The 23,730-nt window shown below is 28.3% G+C and overlaps 1 protein-coding gene across 2 annotated transcripts in view; it reads left to right on the top strand.

Moving 5' to 3' along the window:
- The window catches only part of LOC107454481 (nephrin), a 137,280-nt gene that overhangs the window by 56,530 nt on the left and 57,020 nt on the right, over positions 1 to 23,730 (top strand). For both annotated transcript variants that reach the window (XM_071177675.1, XM_071177676.1), the window contains exons 3-6: positions 11,940 to 12,092; positions 18,878 to 19,045; positions 20,566 to 20,856; positions 22,102 to 22,313. In XM_071177675.1, the coding sequence (XP_071033776.1) occupies positions 11,940 to 12,092; positions 18,878 to 19,045; positions 20,566 to 20,856; positions 22,102 to 22,313 (824 nt within the window). The remainder of the gene's footprint in view (positions 1 to 11,939; positions 12,093 to 18,877; positions 19,046 to 20,565; positions 20,857 to 22,101; positions 22,314 to 23,730) is intronic.

Genomic DNA, 23,730 nt, shown 5'->3' on the forward strand with positions numbered 1-23,730 from the left:
TATCACAACTATGATAATATGTATAATTAACTATGTTTTAGTTGAATGTATGAACTGTTACAATTGACCCCGTAAGTGGGGACAATTGTAACAAGTGCGCGACTGTCAAAAATTGTTAATAACTAATATAATAAAATTTAAAATAAGGTTTTTTTTTTCTAGTAGAGGATAGTCTACTTCACTCGGCTGTTAATTAATACTAATAATATATTGAATTTTTTGTTAGTTAAAAATAGTTAAGTAAAAAATGTTACAATTGACCCCACTCTCCCCTACTATAAGTCCATTCACACTGCTTGTTTCTCCGACTTTTTTTAAGAATTTGTAATAATTGTTTTCAAAATTCAATAAATTATGATACAATCTGTAAGATACAATTCATTTTTTCTGAAAAATAACTTTTATACTCATAGTTTTACAAAATTTAGTTGCAGGAAATAACTTTTTCGTGTGAAATACTTTTCCAGGCGTTTATGGAAAAAAGATCTACAATCTGTAAGATAGGATAATTTTTTTCTGAAGTATAATTCTTATGCACCTGATTTTCAAAATGTCAGTACGATAAAACTTTTTTCGTATTTATAAATTTAAAAAACCGGAAGTCTATAAGTTCTTTGAGAGAAGAAGATACATTATCAGACAATGCCATACATGATAATACTGTCATAGGTATAGATAATAAGTTGTCATTGAACAAATCATTGATTTTGGTTTTGTTTTATGGTACCAGAATTATTTATAGTCCTTAAAATATTATTAATAATAATTGTCGAAATCTGAATTTATTGAAAGAGTTGCTTCAATATATTTATTAAATAATTGTAAACATAATGATTGTAATGGTCATAATAAAATTTTTTTTTTTAAATTTTTATTTTAAAATATTTCATTTGACTTATTTTTCAAAGTTTTTATATCGAAGTTTTAAAAATAAAAATTAAAAAATAAATATCATATAAAAAATCTCCATAATGAAGATTTTTTATAAAAAAAATTTTAAAAAAAATTAATTCATTTTAAAAAGTATGGAGAGATCTGAGAAGGCATTGCAAAAATATATGTTAATTATAAGAGAAAACTACAAAACTTTTGATTAAATTTCTTTCTATTTTTAATTAATTATTGTAATGATTATTAAACATCGCATTTGTAGTTGAAACTTAAATTAATGTTTTATATTTTGAAAATTATATTTTTATTAAATATGAAAACAAACAATCTATGCGTGAAATAATTGAAATATTATAAGAAAATGTATGTCTTAAAAGTAATATTTTTAACATTTTATCTTTTTTAAATTTGAAAGAAGATGAAGCGATGGATAATATATTATCTTGTAGAACAGAAAACTTTTAGGATTGTAAAAAAGAATTCCGGCTTCTATTTTGAATAAAAATTCTCTGAATAGTCATTTGAACTCTTATAGTAGCCTTTTTATTCTATTGATTAAATTAAAAACAATATTCTACTGGGACAAAAAATTTAAAATTCAAGTTTGAGAAGAATTTTGATTATTTCTTAAACAAAGATAATTTTAGATGAGATAACTCTGCAATTATTTTTTTTAAATTCTACAGAGGAATTTATGCAATTTATTTATGTTTTATTAAATGTGTAACAATTCAAATATAAATTGCTTGTATTGTAAGGTATTGCGTACACGAAACAAATTATTAATTAGTGTCTAATGTAATCCCTAACGTCTTATTAAATGTTATTAAACCTTATTAAATTTAAAATAGATCCTTATTATCAAAACGGCTTTAAGACTTCTTAACTTTTTTGTACTTTGCACGTTGCTTCTTACAATGTTAATAAACCAATAAAAAAGCAATTCTACTTCTCTTAAAAAAATAACTTTTATTAGTTTTTAAGAAATGGGTTCATTATAAATATCGTGGAGATATATGCCCTTCTTTGTTTAAACCCGAAAATGCATATTTCAAATTTAACATTACTAGACTCTGTGTTCATTGACTTGAATGCGCTGAGTATGGATATAGATGAAGTAGAGGGTTCAAATCCCTTCGTAACGCAAGATTTATGTCCTTTTAATTATACTATCTGTCTTTCATTTTGACAAAAGATTATTCTTATGTAATTTAGCACAGAAGGCTGTTCTTATGTAACCCATCATACAAGCAGGTAAGTATATGTATCTATAAATAATATAAGGTCAAGTTTAATTAGTTTTTTTCCAGAATTAAATATAAATTATTATAGTTTGACTCATTTATTGTGAAAAATAATCATCCCATAATTTAAAAAAATCTGAGTCGAATCTATCCTAATTATTTATAAAATAATTGTCAATATAATAATTGTTTTCATCTTCAATATTATCTCTATGAGCAAGTATATAGAGGGGTTGGATTAAAGTATGGAAACACTTATTTTCTAATTCTATATAGTATTCTATTTAGTTTTTATTTATTAGTCTATTTATTAGGCAAGTTTCTCCTAATACTTGATTTAGGAGTTCTTCAGAATTGGGTTAAAAATTACAAAGCTACGGAGTTGAACATTGGTAGTCGTAGATTCAAAATTAGGTCGGCTGTGCAACGATGGTTATTTTTTTTAAAAAAAATATGTATTACAGAAGTTCTATGTCTTTTAAAATTTTTTATTTGAGCGTTATGCATTTTATTTTACACAATTAATGCTGAAGCAGAAAAGAATTGAGAAAGGAATTTTTTTTTCTATTATATGTATTCAGATAAATGTATAAGCCCTTTTTTTCTGTTTAATATCTATTTAATAAATGTCAAAGTTTACATATTTAGAATCTATGGTTACTGATGAGATTGTATTAACCATGGATATAAATGACATGTACGTTAAAACTGATTAATCAATGAACATCTGGTTGTTTCACGGATAATTCTACAAATTCAAATTCAACAATTTATGAATTTGTAGAATTCTTAAAATGTTGAGTTTATAACTTTGTCACAAGCTATGAATACAACATTAAAAATAATTAAAATGTTAACAAACGACTTTTTTTAAAGAATATACCTTTTTACAACATTAAGAGTAAGCTAGAAATTTTTAAAATGTGGCTTGTAAATTAAAAAAAGATGATGTTTAATAGTGCGTAAAAATTATGAAGAGGCTTATAAAAATATTTTATGGGGGAATGCCGTAACATACGAAATGCTGGGATATTGAATAAATCTTTACTGAGTTTTCACAATCAATGAAAATACTTATTCATAGTATTAACTCCTTAGGCATTTTCCTTCTGTTACTAATAGTTTAATATAAATGTAATTATACTCCTTTGGAATAAAGATAACAATACAATACGTATGAAATAAAAAAATTTTAAAATATTATTCGAAAACAAAAGTAATCAATATTTGTTTTTTAAAGAAATGAAAAATATTAATAATCTTTGAAATATTGCCTTAAATCTATGTCATAATCTCACTGTTAGTTTCATGTAATTAACGCATATATTTCAGACAATATATTTTTATTAACAGAAATAAATATGCAAATTTTATGTAAAGTGTTAGTTTGTTTATACCTAATGTAGAAAATAAACAAATATTTACCTAATCAAATTTGCAGTGGAAAGCTCCTTCATATCAGCTTTCAGTTGTCAATAATAGCTGTAAGAATGAAACTATCTCTCTTTATGAAAAAATCGTAAACGCCGCTGTTTTGGGTGTTTACCTTAACGTTGCGCTTTGTTTTACAGCACAAAAACTATAAGACTTAAAACTTGTAATTACTAATGTGTATGAAAATGTATACAAGTATTAAAATGGAATAAAAAGAATTCGATAATTAGTTCGAGAAATTATAACTGATAAATTTGTTAGAAAATACCATAAGGGCCTCTCTACGAGCCTACAACTACAGACTTGAAAATTTCGAAACTTATGAACTTGAAAATTACGAAGCTGTGCAGAAAAATATACAAGTATTTAGTGAAATAAAACGATTTGTTTATTAGTTCAAGAATTACTAACTATTAAAGTTGTAGTAGAAAACATGTGGCCGATTTACTGTTCACTTAATTTTAACTACAGAGTTAAAATTTAATGCACTGATAGAACTATCTTGAATTATAACTTTAAAGAGAGTAATTTTCGAAATTCTTATTTCTTCGAAATTTATAGCAATTTTAAGTATTTTTTGAATTTTTTTTCTTTAAATCATAATTATTTATCCACTGTTGTAGAAAAATTTATCTCTTTCGCAATTTTCTGTTTATGAGCTCGCGCATTATTTGATATCAAAAAGAAAAAAAATGAAAAAGAAAATAAAAAATGAATAATTATAAAAACAAAAGACCATGTGACCAGACATAAATCTTAACAATTACATCGAGATACTTTAAAATACAAAGACTAAATTGAAGTTAAAATTTTTTCCAATGTGAAATGCGACATAAGGTAATCGTTATATATTGTAACCAGTAAAATTACTTCAAATTTATTACTGCTTATTGTGTCGCATATTCCGTATTTTTAAGCTTATTATTTACCAATTGCATTTGATTACTTATCAAATTGAATTGAAATGCATCTAAGTATCCTTTCATTTCATGACGTCTAACATATTAATAAAATGTACTAACATAAAATTATAATAATTATATATTTTCTAAACAAAATGATTTTTTTTCATCAACTTTTAAGAAGATCAGGAAGAAAAACGCTTTTTTCTATTTCAGCTGATTTTGTAAACTGTTTTTTCTCAGCATGGCCCATCTTCACTAAGTAATACCTCTCGGGGAGGTGAGGGAACAGATTTTCTACACTATTGATTTGACAAAATTTAGTCATCCGCAAAATGAAACAAATGGCAAACCAATTGCAATTTTTGTAACAAAATAGACATAGACATAAACTGCTCTTCCCTTTGACCGTCAATGCAACCACGGGGTTTGGTGAACAAAGTGAACAGGGGATAGAGCTTTCTAGCATAGTTTTTTCGAACGTTTTTGCGTAGTAGTTGCTAGCGAAGTTTCTTAAACTTTGTTGCGTAGTTTCATTATTTAATGAAACTACGCAACAAAGTTTCATCGCACTATCTCTCATTTAAAAATAATAAAAATGATTGCTTTTTTTAATTATCAAAAATTTTGCTTACATTTTTAAAAGTAGCTAACAACTTTTTTGGACCAAAAATTCTTTTATTTAAAAGCAACATGTTTTTTTATTGCATAAAAAATATGCGTGTCCCTTGTGACGCTTGGATTGCAGTATTCGGTAATGTTTTGCCTGTATTATTAATATAAGTGCATAACATAACTAAATCAGTTTAATGTATCATGTAATAAATCAGTTTAGTGTGAAATGTACTAAATCAGTCATATGCTTTAATTAATGTAAATATGCTTTTCAAAAACAGGAATAAGTTTTCTTAATTGTTTTTTTATTGCATTCATTTAAAAAAATCACAATACAATGCAAACAATGTTTCTTAAATCTAAAAATTAAATACTAATTTTTTATACAATGTGTCTCACATCTAACTTTATTACTATTAAATAACCAATAATAAATTAAGTATATTTTTACACATATGTAACAATTTAGGATAATATTTTTTACTCCATCGTAATAACTAACAAAGATCAATTTGCTAGCTATTTGAATATGTGTCAGACTGTTACAAATTTCATTTTCAAATTATGTTAAAATAATCGGCAGCAGTATGTCCATTCAATCAAGCGTAAAAATCACATTAAAGAACAGTTTTTACCTTTACGGTTTTGTAACCGTTTCTTACAAGTATAGTTAAAAAACAATGATCATAAAACTACACAGTTTTTTCAAACCATTTACAACTAGCATGGTTTCAAAATGGTAAAAAATAAATTTAACTAATCATTAGAGATAGTTTAACAGATTTATGATGCTACCATCTGTGCGTGAATGAGAGTATCGTATCCTAACAACCCGGATCACAATTCGGGGAGTGCAGGACACTGGAACCTCTTCACGTTTGCAGGGAATGGAGGAAATATTGTGCTGTCAATAATGGGACTCGAACCCCAGTTCAGTCGATCATGAGACGTACATAATAGCCCCCTCGGCTACAAACTGTACGTAGTTGCAATGAACTAAGTTCCATCAATAGGTGGGCTCAGTTGGTGAAAAAATTCTGGTAGTTTAATCGTATCAGGTGAAAGCAGATAATTACGGTTTTTCACACAGTTAACAATTTGATTACTATCTTATTTACGGGTAAGAGACTGTTTCATTTGAATATGGTAAAATAACAGTAAAATAAATTGTTATTTAACCATTTATCCGTGAAATTTTTAACAGTGTAGTTTTTATACTATTAATTCATTTAATGTGTAATAAGTTTTACAGCAAACTTTATTACTATTGAATAACTAATAATAAATAAAGTATATTTATACACAGATATAACAATGCAAGATAATCTTTTTTACTCAATCGTAATAACGAACATAGATTAATTTTCCAACTATTTGAATTAGTGTAAGAAAATGACTTTTTTTCTCGTGTTAAAAAAGGGATTAGCATGTATTCTTAATGTAACCCATCGATAAATTATAGTCTGGGCAAAAAACTTCTTTCATGAAACTTTCTGCATAAATTAAGATAAAGGCATTTAAAATATTCAGCTGCATTATTAAGAAAAAAGAATACTCAATTAAGGGCTGAGACAATTCCTTTTTTTGCAAATGATGTTTTTTTCTATTCTTTTAATGCAAAAAAAAAAGTATTTATCGCTAAAGAAATAATAATTCATTTCCCAAACAAAAAAAAGTCAGATTAACTGATGAAAAAATATTCTGGATATTTGGGATAAGGGAAATTTACATAATTACTTTGCATTCTCTTCGTCCTCGCTTAGTGTAAATTAGATTTAAGCTGTAAAACTCGTTACTTTAGTGGTTGAAATTTCCGAAAGGTTAAAAGTTGCAATATCTTAATAGATATTAATGGTAAATGGATTGAACACACAAAGAAATAAGAGAAATAGACACAGAGTTAAGTTTTCCTTATAGTTTTTAAAAATAATGATATAATCTTTTTCTGGAAAATAAAAAAAGTATATATAGATAAATAATTAAATAAAAAATCATTAAAAGCTTTCAAAGTTTCGTCGTTTTACTGAAAAACTCAGAAAAAAATATGGATAAGGATTAGTCGCAAAGAAAAAAAAGAAACTTATATAGATGCTCAGTGTAAATAGACAAACTAATGATGATATAGTAATAGATATAATATTAGCACAAATACTAATAACAAATGGATGGTAAATGGATTGATTTGCAATAACTTTATAGATACTAATGATAGATGGATTGAACACACAAAGAAATATAGCAAAGAAACATGGAGCTAAGTTTTCGTAATAGTTTTGAAAATATTAGTAAAATATTAGTTTAAAAAATTGAGTAGTTTAAAGAATCTAAAAAAAACTTTTTGAAAAGGTTCTGTTTCTGTTGCCTTTTTACTGAAAAATTTGGAAAAAAGTGTAAAAAAGTTGCATGCAGAAAAAGATAAATTTATACTATCTAATGGATATAATTATATTACTAATAGATATATACATACTAATAGGGTTATACATACGAATAGATATAATAATAGTACAGTTACTAATATTAAATGATTGACAAAGGGATTGAAGGGAAACGGATAGTTTGATTGATACTAATGGCAGATGAATTGAACATACCACGAAATATAGTTACGAAACACGAAGTTAAGTTTATTTAGTTTTTGAAATTATTAGAATATTCCTTATTTGAAGAATGAGAAAAAAATTATTGAAAAGGTCCAAATACTTTTACAGTGTTTCAAAAATATTAATAAAATTCTTGTTTAAAAAAAAGAATAAAATCATTGAGAAATATAGGAATAAACACGAAGTTAAGTTTATTTAGTTTTTAAAATTATTAGAATATTCCTTGTTTGAAGAATGAGAAAAAAAATTGTTGAAAAGGTTCAAATACTTTTACACTGTTTCAAAAATATTAATAAAATCCTTGTTTGAAAAAAGAATAAAATCATTGAGAAAGGTTTGAATTTTTGTTGTTTTTCATAAAAATTTAGAAACAAAAAATTGCGTATAATGGTTACAGACAGAAAAGGGAAACTTTCTTCTTTCTTTTCCTACTACGGCACACATGCATTATCTCCATTGGCAAAATCTTTTATCTTCATTTAAAAACAATTACATCAAGAACTAATGCTATTTTCTTAAAATGTTTTATCCGAATAAAAATATTCGTCAATTTATTCAATCAGCAATAAATTAAAATAATTTTCATTAAATCTTTTCTCCAAACTTATTTCTAATAAAAATCACTCAACCAGAGCATAATTGGGATAATTTTCATAAAAACTATCTTTTGATAAAATACTTCAATCAAAAACTAACTGTGATAATTTTCGTAAAATGTTTTATCTGAAAAAATTTTTGGAAACAAATATTTACTCAATCAAAAATTGTGATAATTTTTACTGAAATTTTTTTTATATATATAAATTCATATGAAACCATTTCACTTTAATCTTATGATAGCTTTCGTAAATTGTTGCTACCGTATATAAATTTTAATAAAATCACCAAATCAGAGAATAATTATAGTTAATAGTATAGTTAATAGTATAGTATTGTATTAAAATAATCTGAGAATAATTGCGATTGTAAATTATCAATATAATGATATATGATAATATAATGATTATTAATATAATCATTTAATTCTAAAATAATTTAGATGGCTTTCATATCTTTCCATCTTCTTCAAAATTAGAATATGTTTCTTATCTATTTACGCATTTTTTTAAAAACTATCGATAAAAGACAAGTTTTTTAAAAAGTTTTTTTTCTTCGAAGTATTATAAAAAATCATGTTAATTTGTATTTACCAATCAAAAATACAGATGAATTTTCGAAAACTTTCATGTTTTTTAATTTTTCAAAAAAAAATTCATCTTTTATTTTCATATTTTGTAATATGGCAAACTTGTAACAATAATATTTTAAATCAATTTTGCAAGATACCGGTAAGTGGAAGGACACACACACACATATATATATATAAAAACTATTTGTAGNGCCCCTTTAGTATTCTTTCGCGTTCATTTAAAAAGAAAAATAAAGAAATAAAAATGAAGAACATCTCTCAATCGTCGTCCAGTTAAAAGCTCCATATAATTTTTGAAAATATAGGAGCAACAAAATTTCGCCTTTAGGTAGAAAACGGTTTAACGAAATATATACGTTCTTCTTTAACCGCAGTAATTGGCTATCTCATGCTTTTGCCAAATTGGTTGTTAGTGTTGGCGACATTACAGAATTTTTCTGGGGAAGTTTCTTTTAGAGTGTCGCCATATAAGGATATTTTCTCGACAACGTAATGGAGTTCTTTTCCACTAAAGCAATTAAGCTAGGATGGCAATAAAATAAAAAAAAAGTTTTAATGCTGAAGATTTTAATGGAGTTTCTGTCTGTAAATGGATTCTTCATGAAGTGAATATAAAAAAAAAGAAATATGGCATTTCAATATTCATTTTAGTAATGAAAAATTTTCTAGAAGTTTTGAAAAAAAAATAGTTTTTCAAGCAGTTTTATTTGATTAAATTCCATAAAATATTCTAGAACATGGTTAAACTTATTATTTTTTTCGTAAATTTAAATCATCAATATTTTTATAAAAGCTAAACGGCTTTGTTTAATATTAAAATAGTTTTTTTTTGTATCTAAAACTGATTCTTTCCAGCTTCGAATGAATATGTTATTTTGTTGTCGAATTTGAAAGAAAATAGAAATTTTGCAAACAAATGTTACAATCTATTTCCTACACAGCCCACAGCATCATTCGCAGAATCATACACAATAAGTTTGCAATGTTTTTGTTTAGCATAAGACCATTTCTTATGCCTGCAAATAAAACTAAAATTTTTCCAAACATTAAGCTAGTTGCATTGTCACAAAAAGAACAGGTTTATTCCTATAAAAAGGTACAACTTCGTAAAGTTATACTCAGAGTTATACAGAGTAGTTAGCCTTATTGTAAGCTAACTACTTCCCATATTTTTCTTCTATTGCAAATAACTTTACTTTTTCTATTTTAAGTGTTTGCTAAAACTTTATTGTAAACAAATTTATGCCCAGATTATTATTATATGCAAGAAATAACGACTGTTGTACTATTTTAAGTTCTTGCCGAAAACCAGAAATTTAAAAATATTATTATCTTTGTATTTATAATGTGTAAAGATATGAATAGATCGAATTTTGTTCAAACACTGATTTTAAAGTAACCACGTTTTCCGTTTTTAAAGTATGTATTTTAAATATTTAAAATTTACAGTTAAGAATTATGTTATCTTTAAAAATTGCCTTAAAAGGAACCACTCTGCAATATCCAGAAACGATAATTTAAAAGACTAACTTAATTTTCTTTAAAAAAAACCTTTACGCATGCATTTATAACTTGAAATCGGACTAATAGATTGGCCAATTTATGTTAATTACTTTTAAGTGAATGCAGCTGTACCCATAGCCTTATGGTATTTCTGTAGCAACACTGAATATTTTTCAAAGGCTGTTATCTTCTGCATCTCCATAGCAGCTCCCCAAGCGACTTCTTTTAACAAGCCACCACCAATGTCTGTTGCTTTTGTTTTTGAACCGGAACTAAACAAGTTACTAAACAAGTTAACTGAAAATGGTAAAGAAATATCAGTGCAATGCATACAATCGCACTGCTGCCGTTATGGAAATGAAATCGCTGACTTTTTTTTTGCTGCAAAAACAGTGTCTTTCGAAATAAGAGATACCTCTATTCCTTTTTGCACTGCGAAAATATTAACACAATTATTACAGAAAATTCTGGAAGAATTTTAATGAAATAAATCTTCAAAAAATGTTGATTGATAAGGTTTTGGAAATAATGGCCTGCAAAGAAATCAATTTCTGTCTCTTGTTTTGCTACTGTTATGACTGCCGTGTCTATTAAAACGTTTGCGTTCAATAAATCGCCCGGGCCCGAATTTACAAATTTTACAACACTTTCGAAGAAATAAATGCGCAAAATTCTAATAGTTGCTTTGCAATCAATGCTGTTTCATATCAGAAGAGATATTGGGATTCGAGACACAGAATGGATTTAAAAATTAACTACTTCAAGACCATGATCACATATACGTGATTGCTCAATTCTTCCTTCAGGGCCAACGGTATCATATATAAAACGAACCTTTTTGATTCTAGTGGCCCAAGATAACGCAGACGTGATCTCCACTCGATTCTCTCGTATTAATACGAGAGAACTGTTATTGTAACACGATACGATAACACTGTTATTGTTGTCGTATGCCATTAAGGCAAGAGGTGTGTGCATCTTCTTGTTTTCCAGTGGCGCCATCTATGGCCAATAACATATACGCACTCTTTAGCACGTATAAACTTGGAACTCAAGGGGCTGGGGAAACACTTCTTTCTCCTTTAGCCGCTTCTAAAAAGGTTAAATTATATATTTATGCCATTTTTGTTGTTGTTTTTATTATATTATTAGTGCTGATTTTATGTTCTGTCTGCAGTTGTTTTTGTATTGTGTCATTAAAAAAATTATTTAACGATTTTACGATTGTTACTTTTATAATCAATTAGTTCAGTAATATGAGATATTGTACAGATATTTATGTGATTTTGTACTTATGAGAAGTACAATAAAGCACATTAGGAGAAAATTAATAGTTAATGTTTACTTAAATGTGTTTTTTTCTATGCGTTTATCATTCATATCTTGAAACCATTTTCGATATTTTACCTTACCATAATAATATTTTCATAAAAATTAGATTAATTTTAAAAGTTTTTAAACGTAAATAAATTTTTTCTAATGTCAATTTTTCTATATACTGTAGTGTACATAAAAGTATTGTTTATCGATTTAATGGAAAATTTATTTTGATTTTCAGTCCCTCCTCAAACATTATCGATTAATGACTTGCCTCCAGGAAACAACATAGAAGTTCGGCAAGGGGACAAAGTAGTTCTTTATTGCAAAGCAGTTGGTAGTAAACCTCCTACACAACTAGTTTGGTACAAAAATGATAACGAACTCTTTGATGGTAAGTCTCTTTTGTATTAAATTTACATTATGTTAAAATAGCTTTCTAAAGAAAGTATCTTCTATTTTAGTAATTAGTTTTTAATATTAGGAAACTAAGTAGCTTAATTTACATTTCACAAATAATTCATTTTAGTCTTACTGCACATTAATTTGTTCATCCGTATTTTTTGTTCCTGACGGATCAAGAATAGCCCATTGTTTTAAATTTTAATTTCCCCCTCCTTACTCCAAAAAAAAAAATTTATAATTTCAATTTCCTCTATTTCGATATTTTTTTCATAAACAAGAAAATGAAAGAGAAAATAATAGAGAGGAAGCAGTGTTAAATTGGTATTTTTTCTGTACGTTATATTTACCTTTTTTGTATTAAAAATATATGCAGTTTTTATAAAATAAACTATTTTTTATGACATATAATATTTTCATGAAATATACTAATAAAAATAAAATAAAAAAATTTAATCATTGATTTTAAAAAAAAGGAACTATTCACCTTAAAATGACCTTATACTATTATTTGAATTATTAACACTTAAGAATAAAGGCTCAATTATACATTCTAAGGCCAAAACTATCAGAATAACCACTTCCATAAGTGAAAGTATATTGGTACGGGGGAGTTTTTTATGATTTGGTTTCGCCCCTTTAGTTATATTCCGGAGAAATCTCATTTCTCTTCAAGCAGAATAACTGCTCCCTTTAACCATCGAGATCAGCCATGATTTAATGAAATGGGTGTTCAAAACTAGGCTGGTATTTTTAGAGCCCCGATTTTAATTGCATAAAACACATTTAAAAATAATTAGAAATGCAGCTTACGTAGTCATCTAAATCGGCCACCCTCACTGTCCCGCCGTTGGAAACATAACTCTGAGGAGTCTGTGGATACTTGGACATTCTGGACAACACTGCTCCTCCGAGTGAGTGACAATGTTCTAAAGAAGGCCCGTTTCTCCTCGAGCAGAACAACTGCACCCTTTGAACATCAAGATTTGCGCAGCCATGAATTGATCTAATAGGTGTTCAACAACTAAGTTAGTATTTTAAAAGCCTCGATTTTAATTCCATAAATCATATTTGAGAATAATTAGAAAGCAGTTGAAGTAGTCATCTAAATCAGCCATCTTCACTGCCCTGTTATTGGAAACAACTTTGAAAAGTATATAGACATTCGGTCATTCTGAGCAACACTGCTCTCCCGAGAGAATGACAATATTTTGGAGAAGGCCCATTTCTCTTTAAGCAGGATAACTGCTTCCCTTAAACATCGAGATTTGTGACGCTACTATTTGAGGAAGTGGGTGTTCAAACACTAGGTTGATCTTTCCAGAGGTCTGATTTTAATTTCATAAAACACCTTTGGGAAGAATTAGAATGCTGATTAAGCAGTCATTAAATAGGCCATCCTCACCGCCTACATTAATTTCAACTATGAGGAAAACCTAGAAGTCCTCTCCTATGTTCACTTATCGAAAACTAGTGGAAAGAGTTCCCAGGCGTATGCATTAATGTCAGAAATCCGAACTGGGGGCGAACTTTACTTTATGCCCTAGGAAACTCCTCAGGAGTCCACTGGATGTTCTCAGGAGTCCACTGGAGTCCAGGAGTCCACTGAATGTTCGGATACATTATGCCTCAGAAGTTCACTGGATGTTCGGTTACTTTGACCAGATAGCGTAGTATTATTTTTGATTGAAATGTACTAATCATTGTGAAGATCAGATTAAAATAAATTTACTAGAAAGTTCATTTAAAGAAAAGAAAACTTTTCTGTTTTAAATAAATGTTCTGTTAATAAAAGAAATTTTGAGTGTACACAAACCATATTAAAGCATACAATAATGTTAATTCTTAGATGAATAATCTCAAGAAACTAAAACAAGAAGATATACTCGGTAATACAAGACTTCATTTGCTTCAAAAAACGATATGAAGATAGTAAAAAGAGGCGTCATGTTTCGAGGGCTCAAAAATAGATGCCAAATCTCAAGACCTGCCAATCGTAGTTGTGGAAAACAAGAGTGATCTGAAATAGAAATCGAATGTTGTCTACGAAAATAGAAAAAATTGCTATCGCGGAATTGCTTAAATGTCTGGCTCCTCTTCTTACTTTATTTATTTTTTAATGGATAATTATCCAGAACCACAATATTTTTTATAGCAGCTTTTTCTAAATTTTTCTCAACCTGTATATAAAAACTAAAAAAAAATGTTCTTTACTATGAAGTGTTCTATGAAATGTTTTTGTCTACAAGGTTTGTTGCCAATAAGGTTTGAGGTTTGTTTTGCAATTCACTTCAATTTGTAAAAATCAAGACTAGTTAGCTTCAAAATTTGCAATTATATTGACACAAAATACCGTAAAATTTACTTGTCTTAACAAAGAATTTTTCTGATGGACATATTACTTTAAAACTAGACAGGAAAGTACCTTAAAAGTCAATTAGTTTAGATTTTGTGCATACTTTTAATGGATAGAATGGAAATTTTCTCAATTTTTACTACTTTCAATACTATTATGTTCGAAAATTTTTAATTATATTGACTCATTCAAAATTTACATGTCTCAACCCCCTCTCAGTCGGTGTCGCATGCCATGCGACGAACAAAAAATATTGCATCATTGAAATTGAAATCCTTGCTACTTATACGCATCTTTAAATACCTTGATTATCCTTCTATTTCTGAATATTGCTAAGAGATGTCTCAAATAGTCCTAATTTCTTCACAATTTTCGAGATTTCCTGCCTTGATTTGAAATCGAAATTATTTTGTACTTTCTGTAATTTCGATTTTATTAGTGTTACCGTTGCATGTCAAAATAGTTACGATGTATTCAGAAAGTGCATCCGAGGACAGTGAATTTATTATCTCTCAGTCGGAAAGCGAAAGTTCTGATTTATCAAGTGATATTATTTATTCAAAGACTAGTGAATCATAAGACGATAACTTGAGGTCATTAAGGATGTGGGTTGAAGAGAAAACATTGTGTCCTGCTCCTCGTTGTTTCAATTTTATATTATTTTTATTGTTTAAAGACAAAACTTACATTGCAGGGAAAACTGGCGATCAGTGGACAGGACATCACATATTTCATTACCAATAGGTCAAGCAGAAAACTACTTGCTGACAAAAATATTTTGCAATTTCGAATTTCAGATAGAACATATATAAATTTTCAGCAATATAAAAATGCTTTTTTTGGGTCAGAAATTCGAACAATATCCGACAGAGAAGGGGCTAAAAAAAGCATTTTTCTGTTGTTAATTCTATTTTAAAACTAGACCTTATTAAGTTTCCGTCAATTAACTAAGATTTTTCTAATACTTTTAGAGGGAAGGAACAAAATTTTTCTTAATTTTGGGCCCCTGTCAGGATTAAGGTCTGTTTTATAGTTCATTTCGATTTGCAAAAATATAAATTATTAAGTTCCAAAATTCCCAATTATATTGACACAGAATTCGTGCAGAATTTACATGTCTTAACCAAAGCATTTTTCTGTTATGCATATTACTTTAAATCTAGACCTTTTTGGAAGGAAAAAAGAATATTACTGAACTAAATGAGGAAGCACGTTCTTTGAAATTTGCATTTGAACTGAACGTGTCTTTCCTTGGAACGAAAACTAATTTAAATGTTATTAAGCGAGTTATTTTATGAGCAGCATTGTTCCTAACACTGCTACTGTTATTTTTGCCAGGATGTAACTAGCAACTCCTTCCCCTTTTCCATTCCTTATTCAAAGCTCCTATTTCATTATTCATCATGTTCCGGTGGACGTGACGCAAGATCAAGGCACGCCATATTCTGCTAGAAGATCAAGGTATTTTCGTAGAATTAAAACAATCTCTTAGAACACGTGAAAGGAATAAAAATAATATGGTTTTTGAGGGAAAAAAATCTATTTGAAGTCAATTTTCTCCTGGCAGTAATGTCTTCCTGCTACTAATTACAAATACTTAAGGATCCTTATCAAGCCAATTCGCTAGCTGATACTGGAAAGACACTTAATATTATAACGTGTTGCGTTTAGCAGTGTCAAGGATTTAGGAGTAGAAGTCACGATGTTGTAGAACAGACTCCTTATTTGGGTCCATTATTTAGCATTAGATAAATAATATGCGAAGTTTTAAAATGATTAAGGATTAAGACATGATTCTCCATCAGGCATTGAAATCTATGTACAATAAAATTTCTTAGAATTCTAGACTTACTCTCAGAAAAATAATCTCAGCTTTAGTGACTCATAATATTGGTACAGTGAACAATTATGGTATGGTAAAATTATGGTATGTTAATGACATTTCAGGTAAAAAAAGCAAGTAATTCTGACTAATAAAACCAAAAAAACGATGTTATTTAAGTCATTGTTTTGCTAATTTTTCCGTTCATCTGGTAACGGCTTGCCTAAGGAGTTTGGTTTTCACAATTATAGTTGTTATTACCACGGTTATAAATGCAAAACGGAAAAGTAAATTAAGTTGAATAAATGGTTTTTGTGCCAGGTTCAAAGGTATCATGATAAAATTACCAAATTTTACCGCATATAGCAAATTTTATCACACATTATGAAGCTATGTTTCATTGTTAATTTTGCCAAAATCATTACCAAAGCAGTTTGGTGAAAACTACCAAGCTCTTTGATGTGCCAATAGTGCCTGAAACATTGTAAAGTTTACCATATTCTGATAGTTTGGAACAAACTTACTCAGTGTCAGAAGTAATAATTTATGAGTGATAATAGGGTTGAATCCAGCTCTCAAGTAGTGGCGTATTTTCACTCATATATCAACACTATTCATTATCGTAAAAAGAATGCTGAATAGTGATCAATGAATAATTCTGTAAAAATTTGCATAATGAAAAGAATAAATTTGACATTAAAATAATACCTCTGCTTACATTTCAGATGTATTATTTAATGCTGTGTTTGAAACTACCGAATTTCATAATACAACATTATCAAAACGCATTTATTTCAAAAAATTTTATAAAATTAAACTTACATAGAAAAGAATTTCCACTCACAAGCTTTGTAGTAGGTATTGCATTCATTGTACTGCATTTGTTTTAGCGCAATCGAGTCTTGCGTCATACTGATTGTTTTTTAAGAATTGTGTATTGTTCATTTATAAATTGTATAATAAATCTAATTTATTAAATCTAATAAGAATATATTTTCACATTTACCTTTAACTTGTTTTCTTTTGGACTATTAAACTTTTTACGGATTACTTGGCATTTAACTTTATTTCTCTTACCTGAAATTATTCACTATTTGCTTAAGATAAATAAAAAATATGTCTCTGATTTTCTCATGAAGTTGAAAACAAAAAAGAGTATCGTTATTTAAATAATTTACCGAAGAATCGTTCGAACTTTTCAGTGATCACTTGGCAGTTACTTAAATCCTTATTATTATTATTATTATTGACTATTTATTTTGACTATTTTAATTATTGACTATATTTGAGATTAATAAAATACTTGTCTAAAATTATCTCATGACTTTTAATAAAACAAAAACAGTCATTAATTTGGCTGAAGCAAAAAATAACGTGAATAAAGCACAAATAAAAGTACAAAAAGGGACATACTATAGTTTCTGTTCTATAAATAAGAACATCCCTCAGTGTCTAAACACCAAATCATTTAGTGTTTAGACACCGAGGAAAGTTTTTGCTTATCGGACAGAAACTATAGTATGTCCATTTTTGCACTTTAATACTAGTACTATAAATTACAATAATTTAATACTTGCATAAAGTATGCCATATCCTTTATAGAAATCATTATTCATGTCAATTACCGAAAATGTTCGAATTTTCTACTGGTCATTTGACAATTCATTTTATTTCTGTTTCCTAAACTATTGAGAATTTGTTTAATATTAGCTGTATACTTTTTTCTAATATTTTGTCGTGATTTTAAGTAGAAAAAAAGGCAAATATGATTTAATACATTTACTGAAAATATTTGAATTTTCTACTGATCATTGACTTGGCATTTAACTTGATTTCTACACTGTAAGAAATGGATACTCAAAATTCATGAAACATTTTGTTTGTAGCGAAACTGTTTCCTCATATATACTTCGAATAAACATTTCGTCAAAGTGACAAAATAACTATCGTCACTTCTTTGAAGAAACGTATTTCGTCAAAAGTTAAGAGATATTTTGTCATAATAGATTTGATCATCTAGTCTTCAAGTTTCGTCATTCTAGTTAACAATCTAACACAATGCATTGCGATGAAGTTCCGAGTTGAGGAAACATTTTCGTCATGTATTTGAGAATTCGCGTTTAGTCGCCAATTACGTGATATTGTGACGAAATGATTTTCAAAATTAACGAAATACAGGTCAAGGATTGCTGGAACGTTATATTTCTAAGTTATATTTCTTTTTTTTCTTCTTTTTTTCATTTTTTTTCTCATTTTTTAAATTTTTTTTCCATTTTTTTTCTTCATTTTTTCAATTTTTACTAATTTTTCTCCGTCTCATGTGTTCTATTCCTCTTGGTTTCTCTGCTGCTTAGCGCATTTTTTCCATTTGGATGTTATTTTTATTTTTATTAGTTTTATTTTTATTAATTTTATTTTTATTAATTGTTTGAATTAATATTTTGAATTCTTTTCTTAATAATATTTCTAATTCTTATATTCTAAGAGTATGTCATCGAAAATTATTTACAATTTGCTTAAGATCAATAAAATATTTATCTCTGATTTTCTCATGAGTTTTTGTAGAAAGAAAAGCAATCATTATTTAATTTATTTGCAGAGGATGCCCAAATGTCTTTTGACGAAGACAAACACCGCCGGTACACGACAACCAGCTCAATTACTCTCTACCCGGGTGTGGACGACAATGGTGCTATCTATTCATGTGAAGCTCGTCACCCGGCTCTCGAGAGGTACCTCAGGTGCTCCGTCGCCATAAATGTACTGCGTAAGTACTTTTCAAAGACAGGCCAACTTCCAAACAACCTTAACAAAAGATCCTGTCTAAACGTAATTTGCATTATCAATTCATAATTTAAGCGTAAGGAATTTCCTATGTGTTATTTGATTTGAGTAATATTTTAATTCGAACGAGTATTGTTCAGTTGTTGATGTGATTAATTTTTATGCATTGTTATAAATTTCTAAAAAAAAGTGGTTAAAGAAGAATTAATTTAATGACAGTATCTACCAGAAAAAAACTAAACAAATAACATATCAAGCAACATTCGTTGTTTCACTAAGCAAAACATAGCCTAACTCCACTGTCCATTGCCTAATGAAAAGCCTAAGATAACTTAAATCCGTTGTACGTTAAATCCGATTAAAATTTTAAAAAAATCAAAAGTTCAAAATTTTCTGGTTACTTATGGAAGATGTAATTCAATTTTATATTAAGTAAGTATTTATATCAACTGCTGTTTCATAAATTAAGTAGGAAGGGAATAATATGAACCTTAATGTTCATGCAGTAGCAACTGAAGTGGAAACCGTTTTCAACAAAACAAAAATATTTAAGACCACTTACGTTGCTTTAAAAGCACACTCAGTAAATTGTTTACGAATTCTTTGCGAAAGTTAGTCCTATATATATGCATGTTAGTTAAAGTTAGTCGTATATATGATAATAAAAAATGACCTTGACATACTTTTCAAATGAGCGAAAATCAAAATTTTCAAATTTATGCTGAAGCACATCTTCCAAGATTGTAACTTACTTTTATCAAGGTCTTTTCAATTGATTTTGATCATTTATCTTTGCAGTGTGTTTCAAACTTAGTTATGGTGATAAAATACATCAATAAAATGAAGATTTACGATAGAACATGGCAAACCACGTTAAGAAGATAGGAATCATGAAAACGCAAGCATATCCATAGCTCATAAACATGCAAACTCATAGCATGGATTGCCGTTGCATCAATAGACAACAAATGCGCATCTTGTATCTTCGACCACAGCCAGGAATCGGTTTTTTGCCGTTGTACACTGTGCAATGATGGTAGTGATTGTCACTTTGAACGCTTCCAGCAATAATTAATAAAATTAACATTTTTATAGATAGCAAGTTTGTACCATATTTTATAGTCGTTGGTCTCCAGTTGGAAACCTGCATGGATTTCTTCGTGATTTCCCCCCCCCCTTCACTGTGGTTTGCAATTTCATGTTCCATGGTAAGTTTTGATCTCTATGATGCCTTTTATTACCCCTTTCCATTTGTTGAAGAAATTTTGAAACACTCTCTGTTAAAAAAAAACAATTTTAAAGGATTTTCATCAAGTTACGCTAATATGTTTGACATAAATAAAGAACATACAAAAGAAGTCATGTTTCAGACCAGCAGTTTTTGATTAGTTACATACTAACCAATCAAATATAACACTGATTTAAGTTATCTTGAGTTAAATATTATTCTGATCTGATGTAATTAATTTTTTAGAACTGAAACGCAATGTTTCTTTCTTGCAGATGCTCCGGGTATTCCTCAAATAGAGGGATACATTGAGGGTGACGTCGTAACATCAGGTGACACATTAACTCTAGCATGCATAACACGAGGAGGTAATCCACCACCACATCTCATATGGAAACGAGGGAATGTGCAAGTGGACGCAACATATACAGTCAGTGGTCACGTGACTACTAACATACACACATTTAGAGTTGATGCGTCCGACAACAATGGTGTCTATCGTTGTGAGGCTTCCAGTATCATGACAAAAGAGCCAATCGCTGCCTCAGTAAAGCTGAGTGTTCACTGTAAGTATGGATAGTTACAATAATTTTCTAACACTCCCTGCTCGCTTTCATTCGCCAACCCCACAAATTGCTTTCGGAGTTCCTTTCGGATAGCTTTAAAATCTTTGCTCGATTCACTTACTCAATTATTAAATATAGCATTCGAATCTTCTAAGCAATATGCATGGGCAAAATCTATTTGGCATTACCGCAGCACTTGAATTGCAAATTTATATGCACTTAGTTATTAATTATTGCTGTAGTAATATGCACACTAGTTAAAATAATTTTAAAATACAGCAACATAGTAGTAATTATACAGCATTATTACTCTATATGAGCAAATAGTGAAAATTTATTCCTTGGCAAAATAAAAATAAATTTACACTTAAAATGAAGTACAATTTAAAACTGAAATATATTTATTTCTTCTAAAAACTCTAATGCTTATTAAATTCAAGTTTGGGATATACACGTATCCAAAATTGAAAGAAGGTGCATAAAATGATGTAGACTCTAAAATTTATATACATATTGCAATTCATAAAACGTTAAGAACAATAACTGTACGGTCTACTCTATGTATGCAAAGAAAGTATTTATGTAAAATGAATGTCATTCCTGAAGAAATGCATGCGTTGAAAAACTTGTATGCAAAATAAAAAGGTATCACTCAAAAAATTTTTTGCTCTAATGCTTGACTTTTTACCAAATACGAGCCAATTTCAGTGGGGTGTCTTCAAGTATGTCAATTAATTAGAGCTAACTATTAATTAGATCTTAGAATCAATTACAAAAGTGATTTTGAATTTTAACTATCAAAATATTGGGGCAGCCATAATGTGGAAAATATGGCTAAAATTGTTCAGTGAGGAAAGGCAGTCAAAAGTCTAGCCTCATTAGTGTTAATTTCACTCTTCGCGTATTTCCCCACATCTCGGGAACTTCTTAAGCGAATCGAAAATTTCTTGCACATAATCATCAAATTCATTTACGCAAATAAATTGGTTGTGAAATATTATTTTTAGTTTTTGAAAAATGAAAGTATAATATTTTTCTTTTGGAATTCTACGGTTGATCAGAAAGAGAGAAATAAAACCGTATAATTTTCAAAGGAAAAATAAACGTTTCATAATTGAGATTTTCTTTGAAACCAAACTTCAATTTGCATAATGTATGACGCTTATTCTGGAGCTGATAAAGCAGAAGTATAATATTATTATTTTTTCTATTATTTTTATTTATTATTGTTATTTTTCCTTTCAGTTCCTCCTTCCAATGTAAAGCTGATAGGACCTTTAGTAGCAAAGAAATCAGATACAGTTACGATGACGTGCTCAACTGAGGCTAGCAATCCTCCGTCCCAGATCACGTGGGTTGTTGATGGTTCAAGGGTGGTGGGTGGAGAGTCAGTCACAAACAGAGTGGCTGATGGATGGGTTACTGCTTCCAATCTAACCATCACTCTCACTAGGCAGGTAAATTCTTCATTTGACGCCTTAATTAAACAATTTAATTATATGCATTATTTGTTTTCTATTTGTTGATGAATTTCTAATACAATGTATAGTTTTTTATTTATTTAAAAAGCAAACTAAATACAATATAGTAAATAAATGCAGAATAGATGGGTTATGGTAATGGGTGGGTTGCTGCTTCCAATCTAACCATCATTCTCACTAGGCAGGCAAACTCTTCATGTGACGTTTTCAGCAAATAAATTACATGTATTATTTTTATAATTTGTTTACGAATGTGAAATCCAAAACAAAGTTTTTTATTTATTACAAAAAGCAATATTATAAAATACAATAAATAAATACAGTAATGGATGGATTACTGCTTCCAATCCAACCATCATTCTCACTACGTCGGTAGGATTTTCATTTGACGTTTTAATCCAACAAATAAATTAAATGCATTACTTTTATTAATTTGCTGATGGATTTAAAATCATCAACAAATGATTAAAATCATGAACAATGGAAATATAATTTTTTAATTTGTTTAAAAGCAATACAATAAATAAAGTCAATAAACTGACAAACTCGGAAGAAATAAAGTGAACGAGTCACTTTTAGATACCTATAGGTTCATGTCATTGACTATGAAATCGAGTTTATGTGTCACGATAAAAAAATAATAAAAAAACGTATGAAGCACAAATTAACAAAAGGCAAATATAAAGTTTAAAAGCTGTCTAGTTTGTAAATTCCATACTGGCTAAGAGAAAGTTAAAATTATCAATCAAAAAATCTCAACATTGAAATTATAATAAAACATATACAGAAAAAAAATGATAGAGAGTGTATAAAATTAAGATGAAAAACTTATTTAATCTAATAATTTTTAATAATTTATAATTAATATCTTTAATAGTTTTTTTAAATTTAAATATTTGAGCTATTTGCATTTGAAATTTAAATTTTTAGTTACTTTGGTTATTTTTAGACCAATTTTATTTTCTAAGATGCAATATTCTGATGATATGCCAAGCCTCCCCTCCCTATTTTAGTACACATACATCACAGGTCTCATTTTCAATTTCAAGATATTTTTGCATCTCAAAATCGTAACTTAGTAATGGTAAACTAATTTGTTATGTAAGCCTTACAGTTAAACAGTTTGATCATAATAAAAAATTTCTGAAATACTTAACTTGAAATTATTCACTTCAGTTTCCAGTTTTATTTTTGCTAGAAAATGATGCTTCTGTTACATAAAAAAAGATAAAATTTAAAATTATTATAGAAAAAAAATCGTTATCATGATATATAATGTTCACGGGCTTTAATCGCTAAAATCAATCAATATTTCAGATAAGGACTTAAGCATCCGAGATCTTAAACATGCAAATCATGTGATTTCACAACAACCACGAGTAATCCACCAGTG

This window comes from Parasteatoda tepidariorum, chromosome 2, assembly GCF_043381705.1.
Source record: "Parasteatoda tepidariorum isolate YZ-2023 chromosome 2, CAS_Ptep_4.0, whole genome shotgun sequence".
NCBI classification, from domain to species: domain Eukaryota; kingdom Metazoa; phylum Arthropoda; class Arachnida; order Araneae; family Theridiidae; genus Parasteatoda; species Parasteatoda tepidariorum.